This window comes from Oryctolagus cuniculus, chromosome 13 (assembly GCF_051225735.1).
Source record: "Oryctolagus cuniculus isolate XC-2025 breed Fujian yellow rabbit chromosome 13, ASM5122573v1, whole genome shotgun sequence".
In the NCBI taxonomy this organism is placed as follows: domain Eukaryota; kingdom Metazoa; phylum Chordata; class Mammalia; order Lagomorpha; family Leporidae; genus Oryctolagus; species Oryctolagus cuniculus.
This window is the reverse complement of record NC_142879.1, coordinates 20,425,145-20,450,398: the sequence shown is the minus strand read 5'-3', so window position 1 is coordinate 20,450,398 and position 25,254 is coordinate 20,425,145. Positions and strand designations below refer to the sequence as shown.

Below are 25,254 nucleotides of genomic sequence, written 5' to 3'. Positions count from 1 at the left end.
GGCTCCAGGCTGCTGCTCACCTCGTACCCCAGGAGGATACCATTCACGTCCTGCTGCACGGGTTCCCAGGTCACATTCATCTCGGAGGAGGAGACCCCTTTGGCCCAGATCTTGGTAGGCACCACCTTGGGCTCTGGGGATGGATGCAGAATGCGTTTGGGTTTGGGTTCCCAGGGCCTCCGGGGCAGCCTTTGCTGAGGGTTTTGGAGGAGAGGCCAGGGCCCAGAAAGAAGGCCAAGGGGGACTCTCAGAGCACCCCCAGCGCCCACGGTGCTTCCCATTGCCTTGGCCCTGCAAGGAGCCAGGGTAGCAAGGGCCAGAAGTGAGGCCTGGGCTTACACCCCAGGGCCTCACCAGCTCCCAGCAAATGGAGCTCAGAGTTTGAGTGGCTGCCGCCCCGCCCAGCCCTGGGGACACATGGCGGTTCCAGGGGCAGCCCACCTTCCTCCGCCGAGTACACCAGCGCGGTGAGGCTCTCAGGCCCATCCCCACGGCGGTTGTAGCTGCGGATCTTGACCTCAAAGGGCGTGTAGGGCTGGATGCTCTCGTTGCTGTAGACAAAGTACTGGGCGTCGGCGCCGGACACCTGGGCGGTCTGCCAGCTGGCGCTGCCCTGCCTGCGGAAGGACAGCAGGTAGCCGAAGCCGTCTCCGTTCTGGTACTCCCGTGACATGGGCTGAGGGGCAAGAGCGTGGCGTGGGCGCGGGGCCGTGGGCGCACTTCCCTGCCCACCCGCTGGCTCCACCCACCCTTCAAAGGGGGGCAGCCCAGGATGCCTGTGCCTGTGGCAGATGCCAGGGGAGGGGACGGGAAAGTTGTCGGCTTTTGAGTTTGAACCCGGCAGGAGTCCTTTCTGTGCTGCGTTAAAGCAGAAGCTAGGGAAGGCCTTGACCCCAACAGCACGGGGACAGGAGGCACACGCCTGCCTCTGTCTCTGCCAGCTTACCGTCCAGTTGACGACGAGCTCCCCAGGGGCTCCCCCTCCTCCACTGAGTCCTGACGGTGCCACCGAGGGGGCTGCCAGGGACACAGATGCGACTTGTTAGTGGCAAGGCTGTGAGGGAACAAAGGCCCTGAGGCTGTCCGGGCAGAGCATCCTGGGATGGGACACCCTGTCACTGGAGCCTTGGTCTCATCCTGCAGCTGTCACTCTGGCCATGTTTCCCTCGGGGCCAGCGCGGGAAGGAGATCAGAGAAGCCCTGGCTGGCAGAGAGTAGCAGCCCCATAAGTGACTCCTCACCCCTGTTGATGTAAGCTGAGTCCCAGGGACCAACCCCAGTTTGCTTTAAATTAGGGGGAGAAATAGCCCAGAAGTGCAGCCAATGCAGGAAATGAACGAAAAAATGCATGTCGTTTGGTCTCTAGGGTGTTTTATGACTGTTTTTTGTGTAAGTGGCAGATTTAATTTCCTGATTGTCTCCAGTATTAGGCAAGGCTGGTACTAAAACAAGGATGTGTTCCATGAGCTTTCGCGGCTCGGCGGGGAGTAACTCGGCTGTGGGGAATCTGCAGGGAATCCAGCAACTGGAGACTTTGCACTGGCGCCGATGACTGTATCCTAAGGCCTTAACCATGCCCACTGTGAGGAGGCGGGCCTTATTATCGCCCTCTGTGGGTGGAGAGACCAAGGCTCAGAGCAGATAAGTGGCTTGCCCGAGCCAGCAAGCTGATACGTGGCACAACTTGAACTTGAACCCAGCACCTGGGATTTGAAAGCCCATACCTTTGCATCCCAGCAGTCTTGTGCCCACCAACTCCTGGGACACCAGCACAGAGGAGACCCCTCTCCACCCCACATTCGACTCTCCAGGAAGCTTGAGGTCCAGAGACAACGCAGCCTCCGGGATTTCTGACTCAGGAGAGTTCCCTGGACGTGTTTGTGGGCACAGGGCCTCGCGGTCTGCGTCCGCGGGAGGAGGGTGGGCTCCAGGGCATGCATTCTGGGTCCCCAGCTGCAAATGCAGTGGAGACACTCAGGAGCCCCCAGCGAGTACCTGCTGGGGCCTGTGCCTCCCCGCACACCTTTCACTGAGGGCTGCTGGCAGACCGTTCCAAAGGTCCAAACAGACCTCCCCTAAAACAGTGGAACACTCGTGTCCCTCTTCCTCAGGAACAGATTACAGCGGCCTGTGCCCTGCCGAGGTCCTGGGTTCAGGTTCAGCCTTTGACTCATTCTCATGTTTCCTTTTTTCAGTTTAAAAAGTTAGCTTAAAAAAAAAAAAAAAATCTGTGGATCCTCACGCAGTCAGGTTGACCGAGTGCTAGAACGAGGGTTTTGGCCACGATGGTCTAGCAGTGGCCCTGGCCCTAACGGGTGCTCCTTTCTCAGGGGCTCCGAGGGCAGGTGCGAGTCAGAACTCGGGGTACCGGCTGCTTGCTCAGGGTTCCTGGGTTGTCTGCCTGGCAGTGGTTCTTGTCGAGACACCGACACTGACCTGCTTCCTTGGTCCTGATCTTGCTGGAGGGCCCGCTGGGCTTCCCTGTGCCCAGGATGTTGCTGGCTAAGACCCGGAACTCGTAGTCCATCCACGGCGTGAGGCCCAGCACCTGGGCGGTCTCGGCATTGCCCTCAATGTTGGCAGGATCTGCAAGGCACCAGGGCCTCACTGCGCCAGCAGTCACTCATTTGGATGCAGAGGAAGGCACTGGGCCTGCACTGCCCCTTCCGCCCAGCCCCGACTGCGGGGCCTGCACACACCTCAGGAACGGTTGAGGGGTGGGAACTACACCTGTGCTCCAGCCCCAGCTCTGCCCTGCTGACACAACGCCCTGGGAAGCAGCAGGTGATGGCTAGATTGTGTTCTGGGCATTCGGGGAGTAAACCAGTGGAAGGGAGATCTTTGTCTCTGCTTTTCAAATAAAGGTGGCTTCCCTATCCTGCTGCCTTTGTTCTGCTGTGTGCGCCCCCACCCCTTCATGGATGTTCTCACTGTTCTAGCAAGTTCTTCAAGGGCACAGACAACACTGCTGCCTCTGGCCTTCCACCTTCCTGGGGACTGTCTCCCCACTGCCTCGCCCTGAAGCTCTTGGCTCAGCCCTGGCTCTCGGCCCCTCGCACCTGCCGCATGCAGCCAGGCCTTCTCAGCGCTGACCCCAGCAGGGCCTCGTTACTTACTGGTCCGAACCTGCTTCCACTTCCCTGCAGGCGGAGTGCGTGCTTGGAGGGTGTACTTGGCGATGGGACTGTGGTTGTCGAAGCCCCGGCTCCAGCTGAGCTGGACGCTGGTGTCCCCAATGTCCCTCACCACCACGCCTCCTGGGGGACCTGGTGGACCTGCACCAAGAGGTCAGAACACGGTGAGTAAGAATTGGGCTGCTTCAAACTTGAGCCCGCCTCCAGGCCCCACTGGGGCTGGTGCAGAACAGACAGAACACGGCAGAGGATGCAGGGAGCACACCCCAGGGTGGGAGGATGGGGCAGGGCAGGGCCTGCCGTGTGGTCAGAGTGATGTGGCTCCTGCTGGGGCATCACAGAGGCCACGCCCAGAGGGGTGGAACAGCTTCTCAGCACTGCAGTCAGGAAAGGAGTCCTGTCTCGGAATGTGTTTTATTTGACAGGTTCAATCCCCAAGTGCCTACAAAAACCAAGGGTGGGCCAGGTGGAAACCAGGAGTCAGGAATTGGGTGTGGGTCTCCCCTTGAGCCATCACCTGCTGCCTGCAGGGTGTGTGTGAGCTGGAGGCTGCAATGGAGAGTGGAGCGGGGCCTTGAAGCCAGGCCCTCTGCGAGGAGGGCTGTGGGCTTCCCAGGTGGCGGCTAAGCTGCCGAGCCAAACTTCTGGTGGTGGTAAAGTCTGGCTTTGGCAGAAAAATATCCTGCTCATTGAGAACCCGGGAAGAATCTGGGGATGGCTCCAGCTCAGCAGGCTCTGTGGGAAGTCCTTCCCCAGGGCTGTGGGGGGAGGGGGCCGGGGAGGGAGGCGGGAGCAGCCCAGCTGGCCTCTGGGTCATGGCGGTGGGGGGGGGAGTGGGAGCCCCGTCACCTCGGACCAGGACCGTGGCCTCCTTAGACGCGCTGTCCACCACCGTCTGGGCCATGCACGTGTACTTCCCACCGTGGCGCAGCTGGGCATTGAGGATGGTCAGGTCCCCGACGGTTTCCTTCTGCACACAGGGACAGCCAGGAGCGTGGGTCAGAGCAGCGGACCGGAGGCAGAGCTTGGGAGCCCTGCTCTGTGACGGCCGGGGGCCCTTGTGCATCTCAGTGTTCCTGTCTTCAGTGGGAGCAGACACTTACTAGCACTGGAGACCCACAAAGTTAAGTTACAGGGGCTGATGCCAGTCCAAGTGAATTCGCACTGAGCAGAACAGTGAGAGCGGCAGAGGGGAGCGAGTCTTCAGGCACTTGGAATTCTAGGTTTGTCCCCAAGCCTCTCCCAAGTGAATGTTTTGTGGGTGGCACCAACCACGGGGTATCAACCCAAGGTGGGGCTTCTTGGGCTTGGGGTGGGGCTTCTGAGTGAGGGCCCCATGGGAGCTGTGGGCCTGGGACTCACCGCGCTGGCCCTCCGGTAGTGACCCCCGGGCTTGTCGAAGTCGATAGGGAAGTCATCCAGGGTCCAGATGAATGTGAGGTCCATAGTGGGGTCATGGGAGGCATGGCACTGGAGGGTCAGGTTGTCACCCAGGTTGATGTCAGCACTCGAGGGGGCTAGGGTGATCTTGGTTGCATCTGCCAAGAAAAAAAAGTCCCCTGGGTGGGGGGTGGGGGGAGTAGAAGGGCCCAGGCCGGGGGCTGTAGGGCAGGGCAGAGGCTGTGTCACCACAGATGGCCCGAGCCCTCTGCAGCCCCAGGAATGTGGGCCAGGCAGGCAGGCAGCACCAGATTCCGGATGGTGGCGAGTGGGCGGTCCCAAGCAAACCTGGAATCCTGGGGTTGCCTCAGAACCAAACTAGGAGTCAAATGGGGACACGAGGGCAGAAGGGTGGCGAGGGCAGCACCCCGCCGAGCCCAGCCACAGCCCTCACCGCGCACAGACAGGATTCCCGTGCTGTTGGCTTTGCCCATGAAGTTCTCCGCAAAGCAGGTGTATTTGCCCTCGTCAGACCGGCTGATGTTTCTGATGATGAGGGTGCCGTCTGGAGTCACGGTGACTCTGCAGCATGGACAAAGCGGAGCTGGCCCTCCTTGGGGCTCACGGGAGCCACAGGCAGGGGGCGGGGCTCGGGGAGGGGTGAGGTGCTACCTGCTGCTGTTGGCCAGGATCTCTGTGCCTTTGCTCCACAGCACCACAGCCTTGGGGGCCGCCCGGGGCTGGCAGGGGATAGTGACCTCACCCCCGCGGGCTGCAGGGATCAGGCGTCTGACGGGATTCAGCCGGAAGTCAGGGGCCAGCGCTGGAAAGAAAGGGGAGAGCTGCCTAGTACCCCGGCCAGGAGTAACCCCGTGATGCTGATGGAGACAAGCACTCGACACACCCTGAGGCCAGCGGAGCCGCCACCTCCAGAAGCCAGTCTGGACCCAGCCCTTCTCATCACCCCAAGCCACCACCTCTCCTGCGCCCCCTAGGGGCCTTCCTGTTGCTGTGCTTTCCTTCTGCAGTCCACCCAGCAGGTGCAATCCCGGACGGACCCCAGAGTGAAGTCCAGCTCCTCCCCAGGGCCCACCCCAGCCACCCCTGGCTCCGTCTCTCCCTCCCTCCCTGTGCTCAGCCAGCTGGCCACTCTCTGGTCCTTTGAAGCTGCCACATCCTTTCCTGCCTCGAGACCTTCGCCCTTGCTATAAAAATTTGCCTGGAAATTCCCAAAATGTGGGGCTCAGCAGGTAAAGCCTCCACCTGCGATGACAGCACCCTACATTGGGGCACAGGTTCAAGTCCTGGCTACTCCGCTTCTGAGCCAGCCCCTGCTATGGCCTGGGAAAAGCAGTGGAAGGTGGCCCAAGTGCTTGGGGCCCTGCACCCACATGGAAGACCCAGATGAAGCTCCTGACTTCAGCCTGGCCCAGCCCCGGCCATTGTGGCCATTTTGGGAGTGAACCAGCAGATGGAAGATCTCAGTCTCTGCCTTTCAAATAAACTTTTTTTTTTCTAAAGGAATTCCTAGATCTTCATGTGACTGGCTCTCACCACTCCTGTCAGCCCAGACCTGACTTCCTCAGGAATCTCTTCTCTGACCAACTAGCCCTCCTGTCCCCCTGCTCCCCTATATTTGCTTTATGCTGTATTATCTCTTATTTTAAAATTATTAATTTTCATTTATTTGAAAGGGAGAGAGACACCTTCCTTCTCTGGTTCATTCCTGAAATGCCTGCAAGAGCCAGGGCCGGGCCGGGCTGAAGCCAGGAGCCTGACCCTCCATCCGGGTCTCCCACGTGGCTGGCAGCGACCCAAGCACTTGAGCCATCACCTGCTGCCTCCTGAGCGCATTAGCAGGGAGTCAGGAGGTGGAGGGGCTTGAATGCGGGCATCCCAACAGGAGGAGTCTCAGCTGCTGCACCACACACCTGCACATCCTGTGTTTCTCTTGCCTTTTGAAATGATTCACTTTTTATCTTGTGTTTATTTGCCCCTCCCCCTCCCCCTTTATGCGTCCTTTGTGGTCTCATTTATTCCGCTCAACCACCTCCAAGGACAGAACTGTTGCTGCCCACGTTGGATAAATGGAGACACGGAGCCAGGAGCTGAGTAGCTCAGGGTGGGTGTTTGGTGCAGCAATGAAGACAGCGCTGGGCTCCCACTCAGGCTGATGGGAACCGAGGTTGCAGGCGTGCATGTGCGCGTGTACTTGAGCTCAGAAGTGCTTTGGTCATAGGGCTGGCGTGCAGTGGGTTAAAGCCAAGACCTGAAGCACCGGCATCCCCTATGGGTGCTAGTTCAAGTCCCGACTGCTCCACTTCCCATCCAGCTCTCTGCTAACGCTCCTGGGAAAGCAGCGGCAGATGGCCCAAGAGCTTGGGCCCCTGCACCCATGTGCGGACCTGGATGAAGCTCCTGGCTCCTGGCTCCTGGCTTTGGCCTGGCCCAGCCCCACCCTTTGTGGCCATTTGGGAGCCGGCAGATGGAAGATTCCTTCTCCTCCTTCCCCGCTTCCCTCCCTCCCCGCCCCTTTGAAATAAAAAGAGAATCTAAAAAGTTTTTTTTTTTTTTTTTTTTTTTGATAGGCAGAGTGGACAGTGAGAGAGAGAGACAGAGAGAAAGGTCTTCCTTTGCCGTTGGTTCACCCTCCAATGGCCACCGCGGCCGGCGCGCTGCGGCCGGCGCACCGCGCTGATCCGATGGCAGGAGCCAGGAGCCAGGTGCTTTTCCTGGTCTCCCATGGGGTGCAGGGCCCAAGCACCTGGGCCATCCTCCACTGCACTCCCTGGCCACAGCAGAGGGCTGGCCTGGAAGAGGGGCAACCGGGACAGAATCCGGCGCCCCGACCGGGACTAGAACCCCGTGTGCCGGCGCCGCTAGGCGGAGGATTAGCCTAGTGAGCCGCGGCGCCGGCCTAAAAAGTTTTTTTAAAGAAAGAACCGCCATGGTGGGAACCGGAGCCGTCCCCCACCCCCGCGTGTGCTCAGGGCCTCACCTTGCACGGCCAGCTCGGCGCTGGCATAGATGGTGCCGTGCTTGTTCTCTGCCACACACTGGTACATGCCCGAGTCCTCCAGGCTCAGCCTGGAGAAGCGCAGGTCCCCGGCCGACACCTCCACCCGGTTCTGTGCAGCAGAGCCCGGCCCAGCAGGGCAGGGGTATCAGGACCTCGGGCTCAGGGAGGAGGGGCTGGCGGGGCGCATGCAGGGGAGACCCCAACGGCCCCACAGGTCTCAGCACTCAGACTCCCAGGGCTTCCCAGAGGGGTGAGGGGATGCTCGCAGGGCCACGGCCCTTTCTGTGGCTGCACCTGGACCCAGGGCTCTGGGCCTCTGTCCTGCCCCAGCCGGTGGCCATGGGACTCTCAGGGAAAGAGGCACCTAGAACCCAGAGGGGCTGTCCACTTGGCAGGGGTGAGGGGCCCTGGGTCTCCTACCTGGGAAGCCAGGGGCTCCCCATTCCGCAGCCAGCGCACAGTGGGCCGGGGCTTGCCGGCAGCCGCACAGCCCCAGCGTAGGTTGGAGCCAATGTCGGCCTCCGTGTCTGAGATCACCTTGAGCCACTCGGGCTGAGCTGTGGGGAGGAGGGGAGAGAAAACCTGGTAGAGCTGGGAGGAGCCTCCACAAAACCGAATGGCAAGGTGCAGTGCTCGTGCCACACAGCAGGGGGCGCCATGTACATTCTAGGGTGGGAAGGATGGAGGGCAGGGCAGGAGGAGGCAGGCACAAGCATGGTGGCCCTCTAGGGCCGTCAATCACTAGTGCCCACTAGTGCTGCACCCCGACGGGCGCTCCGAGCCAGCCGTGCGCCAGCCTCTGTTCCCGCACCCAGTGCAGCCCTAATTGGGGTCCCTTCTCAGGGACAGGGGGGCAGGGGAGATGTCCTGGCCCTGTACCCTGCACGATGATGCGTCCCTGGACGGTGTCACGGCCCTTGGAGTTCTCCGCCTCGCACTCATAGGTGCCCTCGTCCTCAAAGCTGACGCTGGGGATCTGCAGGGTGGGCTCGGCGGTGGCCCACTGCGGGGACAAGGAGCCGTCCACTTTGCGCCACTTGATCCTGGGGACAGGGCTGGCAGGGGAGACAAAGTCAGAGGGGATGGGCTGAGCACTGCTGCTCCTGGGACCCGCACACCTTCGGACCCTCCCGAGACGCCTCAGGGCAGGCACCTGGGCTGGGGAGTGGGGGGCAGAAGACACCTGCCAAGCACGAGTAGGAAAGGGGCCAGAAACGGCTCCTCTACCCACTTGCTGCGGCAATGGTGTCGCAGGCCTGTCGTGGGGTCAGTGCCCTGCAGCGGGCTGGCCCACACCCCGCACCTGCCAGCGGTGCCCCGTGCCCAGGTCTTCCTGGGACCCTCTTCCCCTCGCCCCACTTTTCAAAGAGACTTTCTTGTGAGTTATCAGGGTACTGCCAGGGACTGAGGCATCAGTGAGTTGCAAGGGGCTACCGCGTTGTCCTTCTGTGTGCTTTTCCGGAAGCCCATAACCATCCACAAAGCAGTGGCCATCCCGAGACGCTTGGAAGAACAGTGGGCCAAGCTACACTTTCTGCTCTTTCGCTCATTCGACAAACCCTCATGGAGCACATGCGTGCCAATCAATCCCGTCCCTCAGAAAGCAAAGCAGAGAACTTTCTGAGCTAAAACCCCAGCAAGTCCCTGTTAGCAGCCACAGGACACTCAGTGAATGCCAGCACTGGCCTCAGCACCCACCCACATGGGCTCACTCGCTGCTCATCCCAGTGCTGGGAGGTACGTCCTGCTATCACCATTTGCAAGCAAGGAACCTGAGGCACAGAGTGGTGAGGCAGCTTACCCACAGTGGCCCGGCCAGCAGCCAGCCCGTGGCAGAGCTGGGGTGTGAACCAGGCAGGCTGGGTGGGTGGGAGCCTGCAGGCGCTACCCCGGCCGCTGAGCCTGCATCATTGCTAGGAGCCAGGTCTTCTAATCGCGATCAGGCCCCTGACATGGGATGCCTTAGCCAGAGCATTGGCAAGTGTGGGCCAGACCCACTGTGTGCCCAGCACGCCCCAGGAGCCTGCCAGGGGTACCAGGATGGCTGAGCACTGAGCCTGCCCTCAGCCTGGCGTTGCCTGTGCCCAACCTCAGGGACTGCCCCTCCTCCACTTACTTGCCAAAGGCGAAGCACTCCAGGGTGACCTGCTGCCCTGCCAGTGCGTAGGTCTCTGCAGGGAACCGGGCCTTGATGCTGGGCGCAAAGAGCCGGGGGTCTGGGGAAGAGAGGGATTTTGCTCACCAAGCACCAATGCTGCCAGGGCAGGCGCACCTGCGCCTAGGGCCTCAGCATCCGTCAGCACCCACAGTGTCTGGACGGCTGGGGGGGGGTCTCCAGCCCCCTGCGGCAGGAGGACTGGGGGCCGGGCCTGGACCCTGAGTGCAGCTGCCCCCAGCTCCCTGGCTCCCCGCCCGCGCTGCCTCCTGACCTTCAGCCGCCAGGTTGAGCTGCGCAAACTTGCTGAAGACGCTCTTGGTGGAGAAGTCCATGTGGCTGGTGGCCAGGCAGGAGTAGTTGCCCAGGTCTGAGGCATTGGTGCGGGCGATGTAGAGGTTCCCGGTGGTCTGGGACACGAAGTGACGCCCGTCCGTCGGGATGAAGTTGGGGAACTCATTGAGGAGCCAGCGGTAGGACAAGCCTGGGTGGCGGTGGTGGCAGGGTGAGGAAAACCAGGGGCTGCTGGGCTCACAGGACGGTGCAGGGGGACCCCAGCGTGCCAGTGGGACCTGCAGGCCCAGTGCTGAGAGCCCCCGGTGCTCTGAATTAAGGGGACCCCTGGGGGGAAGATGTCCCCAGGGAGCACAGCCCTCAGGGACTTCCAGGCTGAAGGGGGAAGCAGGGATGGAGCTGGAAACAGACTCACCCAGAGCCGGGGTCTGTTACCCTCCGCGGGGCCACTCTCCACCTGTCAGCCCGTCCTCCACTGAGCAGCCAGAGGCCCTCCTGTGCCCTCCACCTAACCCGACCCAGGGCCCCGACTCACCTGGGTAGTGGGCAGGTGGGTTACAGGGCAACATCACCCCCCAGCCCGCGTGGGTCTTCACTGGGTCCCGCTCCTCCTTAGAGAACTCCTGCAGGACTGCGGGGGTGGGGGGGCAGCAGGGGCTCAGGCGTCTCCCCCCGAGCCTGGCACCTCCTCCCCAAGGCATCCTCCACTGGGAAGTGGCAGTTCACCAGGACACGTGGTGGGAGGGCGGGAGAGCCCCTCTTCCCTCCACATCATGGCCCTGCACTCCCACTCCCACGCCCCGCCCCGGGTCTCACAGCCAAAGCGGAGCACAGCCTCTCTGCTGACGACGGTGCCCACTGGGTTGGAGGCCAGGCACTGGTAGACGCCGGCGTCCTGCGCCTTGGTGGGGTTCATGATGACCAGGTTGCCCCCCATCAGCTGGTGACGGGAGCCCGGCACCAGCTTCATCTCGGTACCATTCATCTTCCACCTGCAGCAGGGGACAGGCAGTGGAATCTGTGTGTCTGCAGCTGGGCCGGGGGCGGGGGAGGGAGAACCAGACTGCGCACACAGCCACCACGGGTCCTTACCTGTAGGTGGCCGGGGGGCTGGCCCGGGCGCGGCACGCCAGCATCACCTGCTCCTCTGTGGACTCCTCGGGGAACAGCAGGCCGAGGGGCTGCTCTTCGAAGACAGGCCCAAAGGTGGCGGGCGATCCCGGGGCCGCGGTCCAGGCTGCAGGGGGCACACAGGCAGAGGCCGCCTCAGCGCCTGGGGCCCTGCTCAGGCCTGGCCTGGGCTTGCATCTGAGCTTCCTGCAATGGCTAGGGCGTCCCGTGTCCTGCACAGCTCAGAGCGGGAGCCACCGGGCCCTTGGGGCTGCTGAGCACTTGAAATGGGGCTAGTGAGGCGGAGAGGCCCAGCTGTGTGTTTTATTTTAATGAATTTAACATTGGACTTAAATGGGTTGGACAGGCCTCATCTGGTCACGTTAGTTCAATTACCCATCCTACACCTGCAGGTATGGGACACCTGCTGTGTACCTGGCACAGGGCTAGAGACCAGCTGCAAAAATGACTGAGACACAGTCCCTCGTCCCCCAGGAGCTCGAGTCCAGGGAGGGAGACGCGGTGCTGAGAGTACGAAATGGCAAGTGGCGCGGTGGCATTTAGGGTCAAGATGCCGGGGTCCTCAGAGCGGAGGCAGAGCTCCAGAGAAAATCCGCAGGGCAGGGGGTGTGTGGCAGGGGCACCTGTGTGTTCCCAGAATCCAATGTCCCTCAATGAGGCCCAGCCAACAGTGCTTGGCTGGGGCCAGGCTTGACCTTGGGCAAGTAACAGAAGTCTCCACCCACCTCCAGATTCACCTCCAGGGCCCTGAGAGGAGACGCCTAGCGGTAGGCTGAGCTGAAGCCCGGGATGGGGATGGAGGCCAGGAGGAAGGCTGGGCAGGTGGCCTTCTTACAAAATCCCAGTGTTGCAAATCAAGGAAGGGGAGCCCAGAAGAGGGAGTGACTTGCCCACGGTCCCTTGGCAAGTCAGGCACGGTCGGTCCAGACCCCAGGTCTCCTGAGTGCTGAACAGATGGGCAGCCAGCATGCAGACGGAGCCCCGGGCTTCTCTTTGCATGCACCATTGTCCTACATCACCAGGGCAGGGTGGCTCAGTCTGCAGACTGGTGGGCCCAGTTCACCTGGCTGCTGTGGCACTGGGTGGGCACAGGCCCCTATAATTGGCTCCTACCTCTCCATGACGCTGCCTGCCTGCCCTCTTTGGTGGGTTGTGGGTGGAGGGCTCCCCCTAACCAATTAGTGCCTCCTGCCTCAGAGCATCCAGCTGTCAGCTCTCTTCCAGGGGTGGGGGGCGGGCGGCAGCCAGGCTGCAGCTGAGGCCCAGCCCTTGGCCCCCTGGGGGAGGGGGCAGCTGTTTAGCAGCTCTCAGAATGAGGGAGGAGGCAGGGCTCCCTGAAATGGCCCAGTGCGGGCAGCCCCCCGCTCACTGCCGCCCCAGGCTGCCTCATCTCTGTCGGAGAGCCCAGCCTAATCCCAAGTTAATGATGGTGGCCGAGGGAGGGGACCCCTGCCCCAGCTGAGCCTGCTGGGAGGGGAGGGAGGGAGCGGGGAGGCAGCCAGGCTGCTGGGAATCACCCTGTACAATAGCAACGCCAGCAGCTCTGCGGGGTGGGGGGCACTGAGTGGGCTAGGGCACGGGATGCATCAAGGTCGTCTATCTTTCTCCTGTGCACTCAGCCGACACCTGCACACGGCGTCACTCTCAGGTGCACGTGGCCCTCCTTATGCTACTCCGAGGGCCGGGGACACACACGCCCGTCCCCCATGCACGCACATTATCCACAGCACCGTGTATCTTCAGACGTGTGTGGACATGCATTCATAAGCAGGTGCCATTATTCATAATAATCACATAAGAGCAAAGGCAATAACAGACAGCGCCAATGCTACTGCGTGAGCTAAGCTTCCTGTCTGTGTCAGACACCGGGCTCCAGGTCTGTCAAGACCCCTCCACGAGACGCTGTCATTTTCTTACTTTACTGATGTAGAAGCTGGGATCTGGAAACATTAAAGTACTGCACCCCAAGTCTCACAGCAAGATGGCGCAGACCTGGGGGTTTGGCCTCGGTAGCCTCACCTTGCAGCCTGCATCCTGCTTAAAAAACTTCTTAAAAATTTATTTGTGGGGCTGGCACTGTGGTGTAGTGAGTAAAGCTGCCGCCCACAGGGCCAGCATCCCATATGGGCACTGGTTCAAGTCCTGGCTGCTCTATATCTGATCCAGCTCTCTGCTATGGCCTGGGAAAGCAATAGAAGATGGCCCAAGTCCTTGGACCCCTGCACCTGCATGGAAGACCTGGAAGAAGCTCCTGGCTTCCAATCAGTGCAGCTCCAGCCATTGAGGCCATTTGGGGAGTGGACCAGCGGATGGAAGACTTCTCTCTCTGCCTCTGCCTCTCTGTAAGTCTGCCTTTCAAATAAATAAATAAATCTTAAAAAAAATTGTTTCGAAAGAAAGATATAAAGCTCTTTCATCCGCAGGTTCATTCCCCGAATAACCACAACAGCTGGGGCTGGGCCAGGTTGAAGCCAGGAGTCAGGAACCCCACCCAGGTCTCTCACATGGGTGGCAGAAAGCCGAGTACTCGAGCCATCATCTGCTGCCTCCCAGGGTCTGCGTTAGCAGGAAGCCGGGGCTGGGCATCAAATGCAGATACCCTGATGTGGACGAGGGTGTCTCACCCACTGAGCCTGACGGCACCGCTCCCCAGCGTTCTTCGCCTGGTTCCCAGCATTCTCAACTTCACTTTCCCATCAGAACCACCCCAGGCCCTTCTGCAGCTCAGATGCACGGGGTCAGAGTCACTCGCAGTGAGGCCCTGGGATCCACATGGGAAAAACAGCCTCGGGGCCTGTGCAGGGCCATGGGGCTGAAGGCCCTCCAGATGGCCGCCACCACCCACGGAGCAGCCCCCATGCAGTGCCTCCCGCCCTCCACCCTCTCACACCCACCCTTGCCCCCACATCTCCCACAGCGACTCACACTCATCTGCACACGCACAACCCTCCACTTTATCCCATGACACACACACCTGCACGTGCTCTCTCCCCATATATGCACACACGCACATGCGCACACCCAGGCAACACCAGCCCTTCCCTGCTGTCCTTGTTCCGCATCCTCCGACTCTCCCTCGATTCCCTGTGCGGGTGACACTCTTTTCCCAAACACGGGAGTCAGAGGCCTTGCTGAGGAAGGGGCTGCAGAGCTGAGGGGTTGGGGGGTACTCCTGGCCGCCCCCCTAGCACTGCGGTGCTGGGATCCACAGCTGTGCCAGCAAGGAAACCGAGAGCAGCAGCCCCTTGCTGGCAGGTGTAGGGACGAGTGCCGGCATTCGGTCCTTTTGTCTTTCCCTGACTTCTGGGAGATGGCCAACCGGGCCCCGGGCCCTGGCCCCTGGGGGTTGCCTTTCTGTACCTCTGGATCTGAGGACCCTGGGGGCTGCCCAGGACCCAGCCTTTGATGGGGTGGGGCCAACACTGCTCTGTCCCCGACTTAGGGCATGTGAGAGGCCTGTGCACCTCTCCTCTGCCCTCTTGGTGCACCCAGGGCTCCCCACTCCACCCATTTCCCAGCAGTCAGGAAGCAGCTCCGACAGACGAGGTCTGGGCGGACACCCGTGGCAGCCCCCAGTGAGAACGGCGGCTGGGGCCCTGCCAGGACTGAGGGGAGGGGGTGGGGTACCAGGCGGGTGGCACTCCAGAGGACCACGGAGCATGCTCCTCCTCCTTTAGGGCAGAAAGAGACGCCCGTCGATTGGGCTGGGGTCCCAGCAGAGCCCTCGGAGAGCAGGTGCCAGACACCTCCCTCCTGTTCCAGGACACGGGGGCCCCCATAGCCCCCGTCCCTCGCCTTCTCCGGCCTCCTCTGGGATGAGATCCGCCGCCTGACCTCCCTGCTATGCCCCGTCTCCTGCTCCCTGTCAGTCCATCTGCAAGGATGCTCTATCCAGGAGAACGTTCTCGATTTGATGGAATGTTCTAGAGTCTGTGCTAAGATGGCCCAGAACAAATGTGGCCAGTGCACCTGAGATCATTTTAAAGCCATAAGTGAAGGGGCCGGCGCTGTGGCATAGCGGGTAAAGTTGCTGCCTGCAGTGCCGGTGTCCCCTATGGACGCCGGTTCAAGTCCCAGCTGCTCCACTTCCAATCCAGCTCTTTGCAATGGCCTAGGGAAACAGTGGAAGATAGCCCAAGTCCTTTGGCCCCTGAACCTGATGGGAGACCCAGAAGAAGCTCCTGGCTCCTGGCTTCGTATCGGTGCAGCTCCGGCCATTGTGGCCATCTGGGGAGTGAACCAGCAGATGGAAGACTGACCTCTCCCTCTCTGTCTCCCTCTCCGTCTCCCTCTCCGTCTCCCTCTGCCCCTCCCTCTGCCTCTCTCTCTTTAAATAAATTTTTAAAACAAAACAAAAAAAAGGTATAAGTGTGGCTGAGTCTCAGTGGCCCCACGTTGCAGAGGCAGCCTTGGGGGCATCATCCCGGGCCCAGAGGGTGGAGACCCGGCGGTGCCAGAATCTCGCTGTGTGGCCAGGGTGAGCCACGCACCTCTCCACCTCTCTTCCTCCATTTACAGTGAGCAGCAAAGAAGCAAAAAAGTGCTTTCCTCCTACCCCTCCCTCCAAGGGAAGGGAAGACCCACACGTAGGAAACGTTCCCAAGGAAATGCCCCCAGCGGTGCTACAGCAACGCTGCTGTTATTCCTAAAAGCACCACCAAAACCATGGCGACGACACGGCGACTTAATCAGCCCCTCTGGGCTTCCGAGCCCAGGGGACCCTCTTACCTGGAGAGGAGACCAGGGCCACGGTGGCCAGCAGGAGCAGGTGGGGCTTCCTCCTGGCAGGTGTCCCCATGGTGGGCGCTGCAGGCAGGGGTGCGGCCCGGAGAGCCGGAGTCTCAGCCGAGCTCGGGCAGCGTCTGGCTGGAGGCTGAGAAGGACCTGGGGAGGCAGACAGCCGGCGGTGAGCCGGGGAGCACCCCTCCCAGCCCCAGGCACATCTGGGGCCGTCATGCTTTTACCTCTGCTGGGGCGGTGACGGCGGGGTGGGGGGGGTGAGGCTGCAGGGGGAGCCGGAATGCTAATCCTCCCCAGGGCCCCAGGGGAAGGGGCTTGGCCATTACCCAGGAGCTCTTCCCCCGGCTGAGTGCCTCCTACGGGCCCCCTGGGAGTCTGGGTCTACCCCATACCCCACCCGGCCCTCCTCCAGCCAGCAGGGGGGCCGCTCTGGAGGCAAAGGCAGTGACTAATTGGGAGGCAAGAATCCACCTGCCCGCGCTAGTGCGCTCTCTTGATGTAGGGTCCAAAAGAGAATGGGGCCGGGAGCTGCCGTGGGGAGCCAGTAACATCTTCCTCTGGCACCCCCTCTCCTCCTCCCACTGTATCCCCGCAGCCCGCGTGGGGGCTGCCAAGCCCCTCTGGGAGCTGCATTAAGTCTCCAGAGACCAGCCTGGTTTTCCTGGCAGCGAGAGGGGCCTTGCTGATTCACCCCTACACTCTCCCAGGTACCTTAGGGGCACTGAATGATGGGGTCATGACCTTGGCCCCCATTAGCAATGATCCTGACCAGCCAGGCCACAGGGACGAAGAGAGCCCTGGTGAAATCCTGGCACTGCCGAGACCGAGTCAAAGGCCCTGGTCATCCTTACCCCTGCCAGGAAGCCCTTACACACCCATGGGGCACATGCTCAGCTCTGTTCTTGACCACAACCTGGAGGCCCCACCCACGGAGCCGCGTCTGCCTGCATGAGAAGGCCGTGGGCTCCCAGAGGGGCTTGACCGTGTCACCTGCTTCAGCAAAGTGCCTGCGCATACATGGTATGACTTGAACCAACTGGGAACAAGTGTGGCTATTCACCTGGGCGGGGGGGCACGCGCACACATGCTCACACACAAGGCCAACAGATCTCCAGCACTCCCTAGGGGTAACCCAGGCAAACTGGCAGCACACGCCCAGGCCACTCAGCAGGGCGTGGGTCGCAGGAAACCCTAAAAGCACACCCCTGCGCATGCCAGGTGTTATCGTCAGAGCAGCAAGGCGCTGGGGCACCACAGGGCCCCCCAGGACATGGAATCTGACAGACAGACTTCCAGCACCGATTTCCTCTCCAAACAACCCCGTGAGCTCGGACAGCGTCTTCCCCCATGAAGCCTCCGTTTTCCTGTCTGCAAAGTCGAGAGCGTAGGACGCTTGGCGGAGCCGCCCTGAGGGTGAAGGAGGCACCGAGCGCCCAGCAGGGCTTTCGCAACTGTGCAGCCTTAGGGCTGCTGCACTGGTCTGGACACCGCAGTGGGGAGCTGTGGAGAGAGGAGGGGGCTCCAGCCCAGGCGCCTCACTGATACCGTGGACTTTCCCTCGAGGTAGCCACACAGGAAGCCTCCTCCAGGAAGTTGAGAACCACGCCCTGGGCACTGCTGTGTTGCCCCCCGGGGTGTCTGGCCTTGCTCTCTGCCCCTTGCCAGCCTGCCCATCCTGGGAGCTCAGTGCGGGGCCAGGCACCGGCCTGGGAGCATGGGGCGGGGGTGGGGTTGGGGCTGCTGGCGTTACCCCGAGTGTGCTGGGATGAGGTAGAGACAGACATCCACACGGTTGCCCCCCACCCCGACTCCCACCATGGTCAGAATTCTGTTACTTCTATTACTGGAGGTCATTACCATAGGTCACAGACAATCCAATCCTACTGCTCTTCCTAAACTACAGTGCAATCCCGATTTAAAAAAAAAAAATCAGTGAACTCCCCAGCCCAAGGGCCCTGGGTACACTCTGGGGACAGAGATGTGAGGGAGAGGCTGCCCTCAGATGCGCCTGCACAGGTGCACGTTGAGCTCCACTGTGCGCCAGGGCCTTGGGTACACACACACGAGTCTGGGCAAAGAGTCGGAGCTGACAGCCCCCTTGAAGGTGAGGCAATCAGCCCCCTGCCAGGCCTGGCACCTGTTTCCATCACAGTCTTTGTTGACCATACACTGGGCACCGCGCCGAGCACGGGAAGACAGCAAAGATGTTGCCTGACGCTCCCTAACCAGGCGCTTGCGACCGACAACGCGCTCCTGCGCTCACAGCTCAGCCACCCCTCCCCCACGCGTTCTAGAATGCCCAGGACGGAGGCGGCCTTTTCGTCCAGACCAAGTCTGCAGTGGAGCTCCGCCAGGCCCGAGCCGGCCCTGCCAACCCTGAGCTGGCCAAGCCTCACTCGGGCCAGCTGCCCTGGTGAGGGGTGCAGGGACAGGCGGGCACAGGCTGGCACAGGCTGTCCCCATGAGGGGCGGGGCCTGGGAGGGACACAGCACATGGGGGAACGGGGCCACCTGGGGGTGCAGAGGCACCAGGGGAGCTGGCTGGGTAGCCCGGCACAGGAAACAAAGGGTAGGAGGCACAGCGCACAACAAGGACTTGTGGGCTAAGGAGTCTTGCACAGAGCCCACCAGAAAACGAAAGACCACTCTCTCCAAATATGCCTCTTAGGGTGCCCAGCTCCTGGCCCAGCCTCTCCCTCTCTCCTCCCCACAGATGGAGAGTGGAGCATGGTGGGGTCTGAGCTGGCCACTCCTGGGGGTGGAGGTGGGGGGGGCACCAGGCCCGGTGGGAGACAGAGATGGAGTGATTTATCATCCGCTCACAAAGGGCTGCGGGAGCCCTGGCGTCCCCGCCGTGGCCTCCATCTGGTATCATAGCATTCAAGTTAACAGGGCAGGCCACCGACTCAACAGACTGGTCCTCAGTAGCTCACACGGGGCTACCCCGCCAGCACAACCCTGGTGATGGAGCTCACTGCTCAACTCCTGAGCCTCAGTCTCGCATCTGTAAGACGGGGAGAAGAGTAGGACCCAGCCCACATCTGGCTGCATGTGTGCCCGGGAAAGACCAGTGCTCCCAACCAAGCGTCCTCCTGCCCCTGCGCCCGAGCCTGCGGGACCCTGTGCCTGTCGGCGCCCGGCTTACTTCCACACAGTCACAACATCCAGGCTGCACCGTGTCATGCTTAAGACCATCGCAAACCCGCAGGCTGCCTGGGCAGGTGCAGCAGACCTGGCCACTCAGAGAGGGGCAGGAGGAGTCCCCCTCGCCCCACAGTCGCACTCAACCCCTTCACCCAGCCACACCCAAGCACGAACTCCTCAGCTGCCCGCCTCCAGCCAGGGGGCGGGTCTAAGCTTGGAGCTTAGCTCCCTTCCTCTGCCCAGGCCAGGAACCGCCGCCCGCCCTGGGCAGCGCCTCTGTAGCAGGAAGGTCCGACTCATCCCTGGAGCCAAGGCTCTGCAGGGGCCCGGGTGGGGACTGGTGGGGTGCTCCTCTGGTAGGGGTAGGGCAATGTGTGTTGGGAAGTTCTCGGGGCGCCCTGAGTGTGGAGGAGGGTGGACGTCCATGGGAGGCAAAAGGCTTCTGAGCTAGGAAGGACTCCCACAGGGTGCAACGGGGCTCCCGTGTACCCCAGGGTGGGCTATTGGGCTTTGGAGAACGTGACCTGCCCTTGTGCTTGCTTGCTCCCTCTTTGGAGACAAAGCAAATGGGCGAATTCTGTAGCCAGGACTTAGCAAACCAAAGAAAGAACCTCTTGGCTCTGGATGGTGACCACCAGGCCGCAGAGCACGCCGGAACACCCTGCAGTGCCGCAGGTTTGGCCACGGCCCTGGGGGTTTGGTCCAGGTGGCGAGGTAGCCAGCTGGAGGGGCGGACATGTGCCTGGCTTCTCAGCGGGTCCTTAGGCTCACCCGCCTTTTGCCATTTGAGAGAGGATCACTGGCAGCTGGGAGAGGTAGCCCTGTCCCAGCTGCCTCTAACCTTGGACCAGACCCCATCCTGAAGGAGAGCACACCCACCCCCCGCCATGGCCACGGCCCAGGAGGCGTCTCCTGCAGTCTAACTCGAATGCACCTTGCTTCACGACAGCTTTGCTTCTGCCTCCTTTCTCCACCACCTCTTTACCGCTCTCCTAGTTTTGCCCTAGGAGTCCCTCCAAGAACACAAATACCACCCACACCCAGGCTCACAGATCCCCCAGAAATTCACCTTCTCTACCACACTGGCTCGGGAGGAGGCTCCTGGCGGGGAACCCACACCCTCCACCCCATCCCACCTGTGTGGTCCCCCCGACCCCGATGGCCTCAGAACTGGAGAGGATGCCGTGGGGCGCGTGGTCAGCCACAGCTCCCACCACCCCTCGAGCGCAATGCCCGCGAGCCCTTCCCACGGGAGTCTATTTGAATGAGGGCTGGAGAGAAGGTGCTGGAATGGAGTTGCATAAGGGAGTGAGATCTGGCGGGGACAGCGCGGGGCGTGGGGGCCGCAGCCGGAGCTGGGCTTGGACCAGGGGAGGGGTGCGAGGGAAGAGCTCAGCCAGGCAGGAGGCGGAGGGAGGGCAGAGTCAGTGTGCGTGCAGCTGGCGGGGCTGGGAGCATCTCCTGGGCAGTGTTCCTCTGCTTCCCTCGCTCCCTGGGTGTGATGGGTACCATCAGCTCGGGGGACCCCTTCCCATCTGTCTCACCTCCTGCCTTTCTCTTACTGGTGACGGACTCCCCATGACCTTGTGGCAGAAGCCCTGTCAAGGTTCAGCAGCCTGGCTAGGAAGGGGTTAACTAGCAGGCACTTCTTTCTCCCAAGGCCAGGCACCTGTTCAGACTTCCCAGCTGTCTTCCTGCCCCACCCCCAGGAAGTGCGGTCAGACTGGCCTCTCCCACAGGTGTCCACCCTTTGCTGCCCTTGGTCTCCGTCCCTCTGGGTGGGCCATGGGACGAGGCAGCAGAGGGACTCGGAGCCTAAGTGGACTGAGAGGCTCTCCCGGGCGGACACTGAGAGCAGGTGCTCATGGGGTGGTGCTGTTTGGCCCCCTTCCTCTCCAACCCACTGCTGCCCGGAGCTGAGGTCCATGGCGCGCACTGCCGGCTGCCGGCACCCCACCCCCAGACCACCCAACAGTGCTGACCCACAGCCCCCCAGAGACCCAGACTGAAGGGTATAACACGGGACGCTCCCCTTCCCCAGCCACTGCCTCGCGACAGCCCCTGTTCTGGCTTCCCAGCCCTTGGGGAAGGTGGCAGGGTTCAGTTCTGGACACCTCTGGCTCATTATGTAAGCCCCAGGGTGCTCTTTCCAGAGCCCCACCCCCACCCCGCCGTGCCCCTCCCCCCTCCTCACACCTGTCTGGCCCCAGCCCCCTGCCTCACTGGAAAGACAAACTTCAAGCAAAGCCCTCCCTCCCACCAGCGAGGAGGAGAGGAGGGGGAAGGGAGGGAGCCCCAGCCCCCACCCTCGGGGATGTGACTTGCCTCAGTTTCCCCTCCTGGAGTCCCAGCGCCCCGTCAGGCCTTCGCTCAAACTTGTGCTCCACTCTTTCCTCTCTCTCACACAGCCCCCACCCCCACCTCCAGCGGAGGCCAGACTTGACAAAGAGGTCAACCCTGCAGAGGCAGCCCCGGGTGACCCCAAATCCCAGGGACTCCAGCTCAGTTCCATGCTTGGACCTGTCCCGGGCAGGCCAGAGCCCAGGGCTCAGCTTCAGAGACTGGGCGGACCTGGACACGGGGCGGGGATGGCCCAGGAGCCTCTGCCCTCTCCCTGAGCAGCCGGCCAGCAGGAATTCCTGGACACTTTGCGGGGGGCTGGCTCTCCGGTCAGCTGGGGCTGTGGAGGCCCTGCAGGATGCCGCCCACGCACACAGGGTGGGGGTGGGGGTGGGGAGCCACCCTGGGGCTGGGCTGAGAAGTCAGACCGGCCCCTGCCGGCCAGCTGGGTGTTCCCCTCCCGGCCCCTCCCAAGTTACAAGAGGGATATTTCCAGAAGCCCCTGCCCGCGGTGGCAGTGCCCGGGCAGCCCCGGGGCTGGAGGAGACAAAAAGGAGTGGCCCCTACCTGGGGTGACAGGAGGGTGTGGGCTGGCGCAGGTGGACGCTGTCCGAGCGGGCGAGCCCTTCGGCCGGGCTGGCAGCCGTGGGGCCCGCTCCTCCGGGCGCCCGCCGGCTTGGGCGCTGCGGCGGCGGCGGCGGCAGCGGCGGCGGCGGCCGAGGGCGCGAGTGTGTGTGCGCGCCTGGAGCCACTGCAGCATCTCTGCATCAAGATGTGCTCCTCCCTCTGCCCGGCTCCGCTCACTGGCTGGCTCCGGTCCTCGGCGGCGCCCGGGCCCTGGAGATGGCTTCCTCCTGCCCCCTCCCGCCCCTCCCGTCCCCACCCTCCCGGCTTTCCCTCATCTGCTGTCACCGTCTTCCATAATGCATGGGCCAGCGCCGCCCGCCCTCCGCACCCCTGCCCAGCCCCCCTCCGCCTCGCCTCCCCCAGCCCTGAGTTGGGGGGCTGCAGAGGGGTGGGGTGAAGAGGCGGAAAGTGGCTCTTGCTCCTCCGACCGGGGAGACCCGTGGCGCCCCAACTCCCCCAGTCGCCCGTGAGAGGCACGGATCCGAATCTGAAGTCCCCAGCTTGCTGCGGGCGGCGAGTGGGACGGAGCGGCCGCCTCTGCCGCTCACCCCGCGTCACCTTCCTCTCCATTGTTTCCCGTGCTCAAAAATAGCACTGGGCTTTTGGTCAGAATAGCCCAACGTCAGGGAAAATTTTAGAATAGGTAGTAAAATTCCCTTAGCCATTGCCCTGAGCAAGTTGGAGCCCACGCCCCAGGTTTGCTATTGGTGTGCGGAATTCGTGGGGTTTTGTGACAATGGGATTCCACGGTGCATCACCATCTGCAGGCTACTTTGTAACCGCGTCATCAGTCTCCGCATGAGTACATGTGCGTCCAGGCCAGTTCACTCCTAACCCCCTAGCAGTGTGACGTCATGAACAGGTCCCAGACCAGGCACTCTGAATGTCTACAGAGTTCTCTGGGCTCTGCCTCTGCTCGGCTGTGTGTGTTTGGCCAAGCGCCTTGCCCTCTCTGAGCCTTCCTGGTAAACTGAAGGAGTTAAAGGTGACCACGGTCCCTGGCAGGTCTGAGAGTCCAGGTGCTTACCCTGGCTAGTGGCATGTCTCTCCTGCTCTGTTCCTGTCTCGTGGAGATGCACGCAGGACGCCGGGGCCTGGAGGGGTGGGGGCGGGAGGCTGGGTGGGGACCAGCCATCTGCAGCACCAGTCGGCCTGTCAGGCTGCCACTGCCGTCTCGCCCCCCTCTGGTCCGCCTGCTGTCCAGCTTGCACACGCAGGACTGGGGAGCGGTCAGATGCCGAGCAGCTGGCAGGGCCAGGCCAGCCTCCAAGCTTCAGATGGCCATACCTGTCGAGCCTGGAGCGTGGCGGGGCACCCGCCGGGGCTGGCGTGAGAGGTTCAAAGCAGGAGCGCGGGAGGCCCTGCCGCCAGCCCCACAGGCGCTCCCCTCCCTTCCTTCTGCTCCCCCTCTCAGGGCTTCCCCAGCTTGGGAGCCGGTCCTCTTTGTTCCTGCGGGAGATGCCGGGGGCCACTTGGGGCGGTGCTGGACAGAGACAGGCACAAGGACCATGGACCACGTCCAGGACATCCTTCCTGTCTGCCTTGCCAGTGTTGACTTCACCTCTCTGTCTCTCTGCGGGCCTGCGCGTAGGCCCTGAGCCCCTGAAATGAACCTTGCCCCCTGACGCTGCCCAATCAGCCCGGGCCCGGAGGAGAGGCCCTGCGTGTTCTTGCCAAGCAGGTGCAGATCCTTGCCAAGAGCGGGGATCACGCGTCTGCCGGCCGGCAGCCGCGGGACAAGCCAGCCAGGAGATGGGCTGGCCGGGGAGCCCGGGGTCTGGAAGCAGTTGCACGGATTGCTTTAGTTGGAGCCAGCTGTCTTTGTGGATCCATTTGGGACAGCTGCTGCCCTTGTGGGGGCTACGGGCTGCGTCCTGGCGGAGGGCCATTAGCACAGGTGACTCGAGTCTCAAACACCGGGATCCCAGTGCACCCAGCCAGCCCCACCTCAGGTGGGCTCCCAGGAGCGCTAAGTGGAAACAAGGGTGTTTACCGAGCCTGCACGTGGATTCGGGAGACAGTTCCCTAGGTTTCTTCTCCCTGCTCTGACCCTGTCAGCTGAGAGAGGAGTTTTGGGGGTGATGGGGGCCCTCAGTGCCAGCCTCTGAGATGCTCCCGCTCCTAAGGACGAAGTGGGGTGGGTGCTTCGGGTCCGTTACTTTGCTAATAACAGAAACAATACCGTTTCCGGGCCTCCAGGGGCGGTGCTAACTGCTTCACCTGCTGTGCTCCCCGGGGCAGGGGCAGCCGCTGTGCTGGGGAATCTGGTGCCGTGGCTCTTCCGGGGTGCAGAGCCGCAGACTGGACAGTTGCCTCTTTTTTTGGTGTCTGCCCGAGCCTGGAGTGACCCTCGGGGCAATTTTCCTCTCTGTGGCTTGTGGGGGTGACTCCTGCTGGCCAGAGTGGGGGCACCTGCTCTCCAAGTTGATCCTCACTGACTCCCACCAGGGCAAGGAAGGGCCGGCCAAAGATGGCCAAAGATTGCTATGAGCACATGGCGCCCCTGGGGTACTCAGAAGGCATTCTGAGGGCCACCTAGCCCTTCCCAGACCATCTGCTGCCCCTGCTGCAGCCCCCACCCAGGTCAACAGTGACGGGAGTGCAGAGGATGTCGGAGCAGTCAGGGGGTGGCCACGGGACCCAGGCCCAGGGTGCACGTGGGGAGGGTGCTGGCGGCCAGGCTCGCCCCCGCTAACGTCTCTGCAGCCACCAGTGTCTCTGCCTCTGATCGCAGACTGCACACTGCGTTCCGGGGGAGACGCACTCCTGGAGCAACTTCCCTGCCTGGAAGGGCGGGGAAGTCAAGAGCAAGGGGGTGGTTTGCTCCCTTTCAGGACGAGCTCTGAGGGCAGCAGCAGGACGCCCCGCCCGTGGCACCCAGTCGCACCGTGAGGAGTCCCGTGGCCGGGGAGAGGGTGCATGAAGACCCACACCACAGAGTGGACGTGAGGACCAAGGTGCACGTGGAGAATCGCACACACTAGGTGCTCAATAAATGCAGTGTTTCCCTGTGATCTTTATGGGGCTCCGCATCTGTACATCCAGGTGGGGAGAGGGCTGCGGCCTTCCTGCCCCACCCCTCTCAGCTGCGCTGGTGGGGGTGGCTCTGGATTTGCAGTCAGGGTAACTGGGCTCTGTCCAGCTCCGTCCTGTGTAGCTGGGTGACACTGGGCAGATCCCTGAATGAACTTAATTGTGCCGGAGTCCACTTCTTCATTAGTAAGATGGGACCAGCCCCCCCCCCCCGAGGATGCTGGTGAGGGTAGGTGGAGTGCGGGCAGCGGGTTTTG

General features: G+C 62.2%; 1 protein-coding gene across 2 annotated transcripts in view; it reads right to left on the bottom strand.

Annotated features, from left to right (window-relative positions):
• Positions 1-22,187, bottom strand: part of CNTN2 (contactin 2) — a 28,785-nt gene extending 6,598 nt beyond the window's left edge. The window contains exons 1-19 of one of the 2 annotated variants that reach the window (XM_051821204.3): positions 21,905-22,185; positions 15,842-15,997; positions 11,075-11,219; positions 10,799-10,974; positions 10,518-10,613; positions 9,963-10,172; positions 9,650-9,749; positions 8,413-8,588; positions 7,954-8,090; positions 7,513-7,642; positions 5,187-5,337; positions 4,969-5,096; positions 4,497-4,672; positions 3,984-4,104; positions 3,117-3,275; positions 2,437-2,586; positions 947-1,017; positions 442-676; positions 21-133 (exon numbers count right to left, since the gene is read on the bottom strand). In XM_051821204.3, the coding sequence (XP_051677164.2) occupies positions 21-133; positions 442-676; positions 947-1,017; positions 2,437-2,586; positions 3,117-3,275; positions 3,984-4,104; positions 4,497-4,672; positions 4,969-5,096; positions 5,187-5,337; positions 7,513-7,642; positions 7,954-8,090; positions 8,413-8,588; positions 9,650-9,749; positions 9,963-10,172; positions 10,518-10,613; positions 10,799-10,974; positions 11,075-11,219; positions 15,842-15,997; positions 21,905-22,097 (2,823 nt within the window). In that variant the 5' untranslated portion in view covers positions 22,098-22,185. Of the gene's footprint in view, positions 1-20; positions 134-441; positions 677-946; positions 1,018-2,436; positions 2,587-3,116; positions 3,276-3,983; positions 4,105-4,496; positions 4,673-4,968; positions 5,097-5,186; positions 5,338-7,512; positions 7,643-7,953; positions 8,091-8,412; positions 8,589-9,649; positions 9,750-9,962; positions 10,173-10,517; positions 10,614-10,798; positions 10,975-11,074; positions 11,220-15,841; positions 15,998-21,904 lie in introns of those variants that run through there. The other variant, XR_016219556.1, reaches the window with a different exon arrangement.
• Positions 22,188-25,254: the final 3,067 nt, after the last annotated feature.